The sequence below is a fragment of the Lissotriton helveticus genome, chromosome 4_1, assembly GCF_964261635.1.
Source record: "Lissotriton helveticus chromosome 4_1, aLisHel1.1, whole genome shotgun sequence".
Classification (NCBI taxonomy): domain Eukaryota; kingdom Metazoa; phylum Chordata; class Amphibia; order Caudata; family Salamandridae; genus Lissotriton; species Lissotriton helveticus.
The window spans coordinates 650045308-650055217 of NC_136063.1; the positions used below are offsets into that span (position 1 = coordinate 650045308).

Genomic DNA, 9910 nt, shown 5'->3' on the forward strand with positions numbered 1-9910 from the left:
GATGCATCTGTGATACTAGTGTAGCATAGTTGGACTTGATGTTCTATGTTGAAAACAACACATTACAGACAACACTCTATTGAAAACACAATACAGGCAATTCTGTACTGCATGCATGCAGTTACCATCCACAAAGTCTCATTAGTAACATCCTGTACAGAGAACTGTTGCATGTTAAATGCAATTGTGCCACAAGGTGGAGTATGACAGGGCAAAATATCTTGTCTTATGCAGGTTCAGAGCCAGAGACGACACATAAGGGGTTCTAAATTAAGCTATTAGGAAAACACGGCAAGTACAAAGATATCAATTACTGATAGGTAAGGATCAACAGGAACGTGAAAAAGAGAAACATGAGGGGCAGAAGGCAAGAATGATTATGGACTTTTCCACTAGTTCCTCTAGATTCTTTCAGATATTTTGAAGAAATCAATCAATTAATCAATCTTAATATTTGTATAGCGCACTACTCACCCGGAAGGGTCTCAAGGCGCTTGGGGGAAGGGGTTCGCTACTGCTCGAACAGCCAGGTCTTGAGTTGTCTCCTGAAGGCGAGGTGGTCCGGGGTCAGCCGAAGGTGGAGTGGGAGGGAGTTCCATGTCTTGGCCGCCAGGTAGGAGAAGGATCTGCCTCCGGCGGTGGCTCTTCGGATGCGTGGTACGGCGGCGAGGGCGAGGCTGGTAGACCGTAGCTGGCGGGTGGGCATGTAGAAGGTCAGGCGGTCGTTGAGGTACTTGGGGCCCAGGTCGTGGAGAGACTTGTGTGCGTGGGTGAGGAGCCTGAACGTGATCCTCTTGTTGACGGGGAGCCAGTGCAGGTCCCTCAGGTGGCCGGAGATGTGGCTGCGTCGGGGGATGTCCAGTATGAGTCGGGCAGAGGCGTTCTGGATGCGTTGGAGTCTTTTCTGAAGCTTGGCTGTGGTTTCCGGCGTAGAGAGTGTTTCCGTAGTCCAGTCGGCTGGTGACGAGGGCCTGGGTGACCGTCTTCCTGGTTTCGGTCGGGATCCATCGGAAGATCTTGCGAAGCATGCGGAGGGTGTGAAAGCATGATGAGGAGACGGCGTTGACTTGTCTGGTCATCGAGAGGGAGGAGTCCAGGATGTAGCCTAGGTTGCGTGCTTGGTCTGTTGGCTTGGGAGCGGAGCCCAGGGCTGGGGGGCACCAGGAGTCGTCCCAGGCGGAGGGTGATGGTCCCAGGATGAGGACTTCCGTCTTGTCTGAGTTCAGTTTCAGGCGGCTGTTCTTCATCCACTCGGCGACGTCTTTCATCCCTTCGTGTAGGCTGGTTCTGGCGGTGTCGGGGTCTCTGGTGAGGAAGAGGATCAGCTGGGTGTCGTCGGCATACGAGATGATGTTGAGGTTGTGTTGGCGTGCGATGGCAGCAAGGGGTCTCATGTAGACGTTGAAGAGGGTGGGGCTGAGTGAAGATACTTGCGGGACGCCGCAGATGACTTCGGTGGCCTCGGAGCGAAATGGGGGGAGGCGGACTCTCTGTGTTCTTCCGGCGAGGAACGAGATGATCCATTCCAGTGCCTTGTCTTGGATGCCGGTGTTGCTGAGGCGTTGGACTAGGGTGCGGTGGCAGACAGTGTCGAACGCTGCAGAGAGGTCCAGGAGGATGAGCGCCGCTGTTTCCTCGTTGTCGAGCAGGGCTCGGATGTCGTCGGTGGCTGCGATGAGGGCGGTCTCGGTGCTGTGGTTGGCTCTGAACCCGGACTGCGAGGGGTCGAGGGATCCGCTCGTCTCGAGGAAGGCGGCAAGCTGTCTGTTGACGATCTTCTCGATGACTTTGGCAGGAAAAGGGAGGAGCGAGATGGGGCGGAAGTTCTTGAGGTCGGTGGGGTCCGCTGTTGGTTTCTTCAGTAGGGCGCTGAGCTCGGCATGCTTCCAGCTCTCCGGGAAGGTGGCGGTGTTGAAGGAGGTGTTGATGATGTTCCGGAGTTGGGGTGCGATGGTGGAGTCGGCCTTGTTGAAGACGTGGTGGGGGCAGGGGTCGGTTGGAGATCCGGAGTGGATGGTGTTCATCATGCTGGCTGTGTCTTCGGTGGTCACCGTGGTCCAGGTGCGAGGGGTGTGAGGTACTGGGTTTTTCAGAATCGGTACCGAACCGGTAACCCAGCGGTGTCAGGGTACACCCTAAGACCTCGAGTACTTTCCTGATTCAGACACAGAAACTCAGAGTCTTCTAGGTGAAGTCAAAGATCAAATTTATTGGCTGCAACCAAGTAACAGGCGTCCTAGAAGTACAACAACACGGTGTGTATATTCTCAGGAGACTGCTCCATCTTACAAAGTCAGGCTTCTCTTTTTATACAAATTATTAAGCTTTAGGCAAACATTCTTCACATTTCGGTGGACATTCACATGTTTTCACTACAAAGGAAAAGCAGAGTCATGATGACAAACCCACATTTCAGTTCGTCCATCCCACAACAAATTACCCGGCAAGGCCCAACATTTTCATCAGATATCGGTGGACCCCCAATAAAAACGGGCACCTCCTCCTCGTAAAGCAAGTCGTAGAGAAAGGAACAGGGACAGGTGGGAGCAGGATTAGGCAGGGTGTGTGTGCGATGAAAAGGTTTACGGTAGGCTGTGCCTTGATGTTATCTCGCTCGGCCACTGGGAAAGGAACTGGCCGGGCAGGTTCGGCCTGGGGCAACGGTTCCAGCTTGCCCAGGTCACAGAGAAGTCATTTAAGGTGTACGTGTCCTTGGGAATCGAATTTGGCTTTAATCATCTGCCTATGTGAGGGCAACTCACAAAATGGCTGCCGTACACAAAATGGAACCCAAGGGTTCAGAACGAAAATGACGATTTCGAAGTGAAATCGTTACTCGAAAGTGACGAAAATGCTTGTGCATAGTGTACTAGCCATTTTTGGTCTTTTGATACCAAAATCGTCATACTACGACAAAGTTTATTACACGAGTCCAGAATTTTCAGAACCACAAACCCTCCTTTTGCCCTTACATAGGCAATTAACCTATCCTCATGCTAATCTGAGTCCAGGTCTATATTCCTAAAGTCATTGAGTTGTTGTTGTAACATCATCCTAGTACTTAGCTCGTCTCTTGATACAGGTTTCCTTACACATGATGTAGCACAGAGGCCACATATTGCAGGAGCACACTGCGCGCACAGACAGAACAGGAAAAGAATGGCTAAGACCATCCCAATGACCATCAGAATTTTCCATCCCCAGGCGGATATCAGTTCCCAGAACCATCCCATTAATGACCAATCTCCTTTATCCACATGAATAGATTTGGAAATCTTATGCAGTTTGGAGATGGCCTGGTACACTGTTGGAGCGTTATCTGGAATGAAAACACAGCAACTCGATTGGATCAATTTCCATACCCCACCTCGGTCTGCAAGTATGACATCTAATGCGACCCTGTTCTGAAGGGTCATAAGACGATCCGACTGGAGCTCAGCAGTCAAGTTACTAAGGGCACCGGCAGTTTCAATTACGGTGGATTCAACTACCCTTGTCAATTGCCTTATGTTCCTGCTGTTAACCATGGGTCCCCAGAACGGCAGAAAACCCTTCACATAGTCCCCAAATTCTTGTCCTGCAGTGTCTTCTTTACTCAAGACACCTCTAACTATCCTTGTCTTGTGGTAATCTGCTGCTGCTGTGTAGGTGGGAGGCAGCAGGAACGAAAAAAAACATGTGCCCGAAAAGTCAGGGGGCAACCATGTATAGGCTCTATCATGGCAGATGAAATAGGTACCCTTAGCTGCTAAGAACGAAGGGGAAGTCTGAGATGCAAAAACATATGTTTCAGTACAGATACTCTTCCCTAACTGAGCTCTGGGATTCTTGCCAGTACCTTGCAGACACAGGTGACCCTGATGGGGTACAATCCAAATTGGGGAAGATCTCTTAGCTTGCTGTTTCTCACTCAGAGTAGCTCCATATCTGGTCACGTTCCATCCTATGTATACTAGTGTCTCATCTCTCGGGATAGTCTCATAGGAAATATCTTCCTTAATCATATCTACTATACCCTTAACTAGAGCACTATTCTTAGGATTGTCTGTTACAGAACGTAGGGGGTAGACTTCATGTGCATATATGAACATTGTTCTGTATGCCCACACAGAACCATTATGGCTGAAAGGCAGGACCAGATAAGGGATACCTTTATCCATTGTGTGAGGCATAAGACCACACACCCAACAGTTAGTCGTGTTCATTACAAGTTGGTGTTGGTGCAAGAGCTGAACAAAGGAGTTATTAATAAACTCTAATCTCCTAGCTGATTCGTGTTCAGGAAGGGGTTGAAAAGAATGTGAGGAAACAGTAGGAGGAGGTACGGGCGATGTAGTGGGTGCAAATGTCACTTGATAAGAGAATAAAACGTATCCAATAAAAAACGTCATTACACTGAATAGAACAAAAATGCATACTATCAGAAAACGTTTTTTGGTCATCATTTCACATATTCTAGCTTTAAAGTTCACAGTTTTGGCAGATCTCTCCATCTCGAAAAACTCCATCCTCTCTAAAATGCTGCTCCCGATGGTAGGTTGTTTCTGCTAAGGAATGCTTCTGTCAGTCTAGGGCAACTCCCTTAGACCAACCAGAACTGTCGACCTAACGTCGTCAGCTGCACCCCAAAGACTTTGGGCAATCGCGACCCTAGCAGCGGAACCCGGATGGCGGTTCGAAAAGCAAAAATAAGCACGTTTCTCAGATGGGAGAGCTGCATTTTCAAAAATAGCGGGAAAAAAACCTTTATTTGTCCATAGGTCTCGGCCTCAAATTATAGCGCTTCTTTCCAGGTACTGTTTGGTCTTGGAAAAGGAGTTCAGGTTCTGTAGTGTCCAATCGAATTGACGGCGGCACAGCTGCTTGCAAGAGATTGTCACTTTCTTTCTCAGTAATTGTTCCTTTTATGCGTGCATCACTGAAAGGCAGAAAACGAGGCACAGTTTCAGTCTCTGAGTCGGCGACACCCTCCTGGACCCACTGGTCGTACGGCAGAGGCAAAGGCACCCTCTTGCAATGTACACCGTGGATCCAGTGCTTCTTTCCTTCCACTCGAACAGCTGATCTCGTTGACAGAAGGACAAGGTGTGGGCCGGTCCACCTGGGCTGGTCGTTCTTTGTTCGCTGGAAGTTCTTGACCAGCACCCAGGATCCAGGAACGATCTGATGTCCTGGAGCTTCAGAGACCTGAGGCAGTGTATCATGCACCTGTTGGTGTAAAACACGCAATTTAGCCATCAATTCGTACAAATAGACAAGCAAAACAGGGTGTTCGATTTCACTAAATTTTGTGGGACTTGACACTCCCCATATGTTGGCCGGGCGACCGAAAACTATTTCATAAGGACTAAGTCCCACTCGCGAATCCACAGTCATTCTGGTTGATAGGAGTGCTAAAGGGAGAGCGTCAGGCCATTTAAGACCAGAGCTCGCTTGAATTTTGGCCAATTTTAACTTTAGCGTGCCATTGTAGCATTCTACTAGTCCAGCTGATTGGGGGTGATTTGCAGCATGGACTTTTGCTGGATACCTAGCCCTTCACACACTTTCTTCATCACTCGACCTACAAATTCACTCCCATCATCACTCCAGACCATTCTCGGCATTCCAAATCTAGGGAAGAACTCTTTCACAAGGGCTTTAGCTGTGGATAAGGCAGTGTTGTCCTTTAGGGGGTAGGCTTCCACCCATCTTGAAAAGGCACAAACAACAACGAGTACGTATTTTAAATTGTTGCACCTTTCCATGTGGATGAAATCTAGCTGCAAAACCTCGAACGAATACGTAAGAGGTGCAAAATGACCAGCTGGAGTTGGGGTTCCCCTACCAGGATTGTATTTCAGACATACCATGCAATTCTTGACGACATTCTCTGCACACTTGGGAATTCCAGCATTTTGCCATACCGGGGCCAACAACTTGCAAATCCCTTTCACGCTGATATGGGCCATTCCATGTGCCATTGTAACCACTGCAAGCACGTACGCATCGGGTAACAACCATCTCTGATGCTCTGACAATTCAATCCAACAACCATTTGCATCCATTCTACCCGTACTTTCTCTCCACACACTCAATTCTTTCTCTGTGGCTTCAGCTCGAATAGACTTCACACTCTCTATCGTGTCTTCACACATTCCAACATCACCAACCCATCTTGCAGGGCCTGCAACATACATTCGGCTCATCACATTCCTTGCTGTTTCTTTTGCGATTTCGTCAGCAAATGCATTACCACGACCAACATCATCAGTCACTTTCTTGTGAGCACTACATTTCACAATCGCAACTTGTAGCGGCAAAGTAAGTGACTCAAGAAGCTCATTCACCAACTGACCATGCTGAATCTTAGCTCCATGCGAAGTCAGGAACCCACGTTCTTTCCACAAACGTCCAAAACTGTGAGCCACTCCAAATGCATACTGGCTGTCGGTATAGATGGTCACTTTCATTCCTTTTGACAACACACATGCTCTCGTAAGTGCAATCAACTCTGCTGCTTGGGCTGAATTATGTGGGATACGTGCAGCTTCAACAATCGTATGCAAAGTCGTGACAGGATATGCTGCAGTCGTATCACCATTCGGAAGCTTGAAGCATGAACCATCCACCCATAATGTACCATCACACTTCACAAGAGGAGTGTCCCTGAGATCCTCTCTCCCTTTCTTTTCTTCTTCTGTTCTAAGAAAACAATCATGCTGTTCAGAAGCATCTAACTCTGTTACAATCGGCAACAACGTAGCTGGGTTAAGTGTGTTACATCTTTTTATGTGCACATGACTCGCTAACAATGTCAATTCGTAACCTGACAATCGAGCACTAGTTAAGTGCTGTGTCTTGGTTCTGTTTAACAACGTGTCCACTGCATGTGGAACCATTACAATCAACGTGTTATTCATCACTAGACCAGCAGACTGTCGAATAGAAACAGCTGCTGCCGCTGTTGCTCTTAAACAACTCGGCAATGCTTTAGCTACCGGATCCAAAGTCGATGAAAAATACGCACATGGACGCTGCTTGTCTCCGAACAACTGTGTCAACACTGACAATGCACAACCTTCTTTCTCATGGACATACAATGTACCCAACACAGGAGCCGAACATAATGCATCACGCAATTCAGAAAAACTTTTCTGACACTCTTCAGACCATGGTACGGGATTCGGTGTATCTTTACACGTTAATGCCACCAAAGGCTTGGCCAATAACAAAAAACTCGGTATCCATTGTCTGCAATACGATGTAATGCCCAAGAAAGCACGCACTTCTCTCTGTGTTCTTGGCACACTCAATTTCCCTATTGCCTGAATTCTTTCTGGGGTCAGTTTCCTTCCCTCCTTCGATAAGAGATGACCTAAGTAGGTCACTTCTTGTCGACAATATTGCAATTTTGAGAGAGACACTTTGTGATGCAAATCACTCAAATGACGCAATAAAGACAACGTGGCTTCTTTACAGATTTCTTCAGTATCTGCAGCAACAAGCAAATCATCAACATACTGAATGAGGGTAGCGCCATCAGGTAAAACAATCGTATCAAGCTGTGTTTTTAAAGCTTGACCATATATTGATGGACTTTCACAGTAGCCCTGGGGAGCGCGTTTAAAGCGGAAGCTTCGACCTCCTAAACTGAAGCCAAAATATCCCTACTCTCCTCTGCAATCGGGATGCTGAAGAAAGCATTCTTCAAGTCAATCACCGAAAACCAGGTGGCAGAAGCTGGAATCATAGTCAATAAAGCAGTGATATCAGGGACAACTGGAATTTGTGGCACAACGATCTTATTAACCTCTCTAAGGTCAATCACAAATCTGTAAACAGGTGGCTGGGAAGGGTCAGTACGTTTCAAAACAGGCAGAACAGGACTATTGCAAACGTTGCCTCTTGTCTCTTCAATTACATCTTTTTCAATCAAATCGTAAATGATCGTTAACAACGCTTTTTCACCTTCACTAGAGATTTTGTATTGGGGAATTCGTGGCATTTTAACATTGGCTTTCAATGTCACAACATATGGTGGTATTTCCAAGAGACCCAAATCATTAGGACCAGTAGCCCAAAGAGTATCGGGGAGAAACGACAATTCTGTCGGGAGTTTATCCCTCGATAAATACATTGGAGAAACCACTTTCTTACCTAGTGTAAGTTGTACTCCTGAAGGAGAACAGTACAAAGTCGCATACAATCTTTTCAACAGATCTAATCCCAGCAAGTTTTCACCACAACCTGTCGTCAGAATAAGGGGTGCTTCGAATTCACAAGGTCCAACAGAAAGGAACAAAGGGTCAGAAATCGGGTTTCTAACTGGTGCGCCAAAAAAACCTACTGATACATTCGTTTCGCCAGACAAAGGTGCGCCAGGGAGTTTTGAGTGCATAATAGAACTCTTTGTAGCACCAGTATCGAACAGAAAAGGTTCTGACACACCTGATGTAATCACCTCAACGTAAGGTCCACTCTGATCTACTGGAACTGAAACAACTCCCTCTCTTTGTCTATGGCTGTCCTAGCAATCATTACCTTCCATATGCTCATCTTCTGCATAGTAATCATCAGCATAGTACTGAGCTGTCCTACCAGACTTGTTATTCTGCTGATCAAAACTATTCATTGAGTTTTGAGGTGGAAAGGAACGTGCGTTCTGAGGGAAATTTCCACGTCCTCTACCTCTAGGCGCTTGCTGAACACCTCGACCTCGTGCACCTGAGACACCATTCGCGCGCTGTTACAAAACAGGGCAACTATACTTAAAATGACCCTCTTCCTTACAATATGTACACTGATTGGGACCTACAGGGACACGTGGTTGAGTATACTCGACTCTTTGTGAGTTCCTCTGAAACTGGTGAGGCTGCTGATAGTTATTCTGATAGTTACTCTGACCACCATTATTCTGACCACTACCACCACCACGTGGCGGATATGCTTGCTGTAAAAGGACCTTCGTTTTTAACTCTTTAGTTTTCTTCTCTGCTCTATCTTTCTCATCTTTATCTCGATTTTCGTAATATTGTGCAGTAGCCAATATCTGTGCTGAAGAGGAAACTGTCCAAGAACTCTCTGAATCTTTTAACTTTTTACACAACTCGGGAAGTAAATTATGCACAAATTTATCGACGAACAACCGTTGACCACCTTCTGTACTCATATCTTGACCACTGTGGTCGACAAACGTTTCCTCAAACCTAGTGAAGAAATCTGACACCGTTTCATCTTTCTTCTGCTTACACGCGGACAATTTATCCCAATTCACACGCATAGCAGGCATTAAAGTTTTCATGTAATTAATGATCCTACCAGGGAGGTCTGCTACTAAAGGCTCGGGTTTAGCACCACCAACTTGTCGGGCATCTGCAGCAGTAATATTAGTCCATGTGTCACCTAACTCCTGATCATGATCTGCATGACGAATTTTTCCCCATAAAGGCTGTGGAACAACATTCCCAAACAACATGTCTATATCCGCTAAATTCATGATGCATGAACCAGCAGTCTGTGACAATTCCTTGTAATACCCTGCAGGATTCTTACGGGGATCAGGCAATGTCTGTTTAAGGGCCAAACCTTCAGCTCGCTTCCATGGAACATGTACCCACACACGCTGAAAATGTGCTGGAACAGCTGGTGGAACATTACCAGGGCCAGCCGCTACTTCTTCCTTCCATACTGGAGGAACTTCTCTCATGGGATATTGTCTTCCCTTCTTTTTAACAGAGGAATCAGACTCAAACAACGTCTTAGAAACACCTTCAGTCCTAAGCGACAAAAATGTCGCAACTGCTTTTTCAACATCTGAACCCACAATTGCGCCTTTCCCAAACTCGAACCGTACACGGCACAACTCATGCGGATTGGACTCCATATCATTCTCTTCTAAATCGTCACTAAGGAAAGTACACATTTTCTG

The 9910-nt window shown here is 46.8% G+C and overlaps 1 protein-coding gene across 1 annotated transcript; it reads right to left on the reverse strand.

Moving 5' to 3' along the window:
- Positions 1 to 2996: 2996 nt before the first annotated feature.
- On the reverse strand, positions 2997 to 4442 carry LOC144828040 (endogenous retrovirus group PABLB member 1 Env polyprotein-like). Its single transcript, XM_078686178.1, has one exon. The coding sequence runs from the start codon at positions 4440 to 4442 to the stop codon at positions 2997 to 2999; it is 1446 nt and encodes a 481-aa protein (XP_078542304.1).
- Positions 4443 to 9910: the final 5468 nt, after the last annotated feature.

Bases quoted from the DNA above. Each gene is read 5' to 3' on its own strand.
- LOC144828040 (XM_078686178.1), bottom strand. From the start codon at position 4,442: ATGACCAAAAAACGTTTTCTGATAGTATGCATTTTTGTTCTATTCAGT.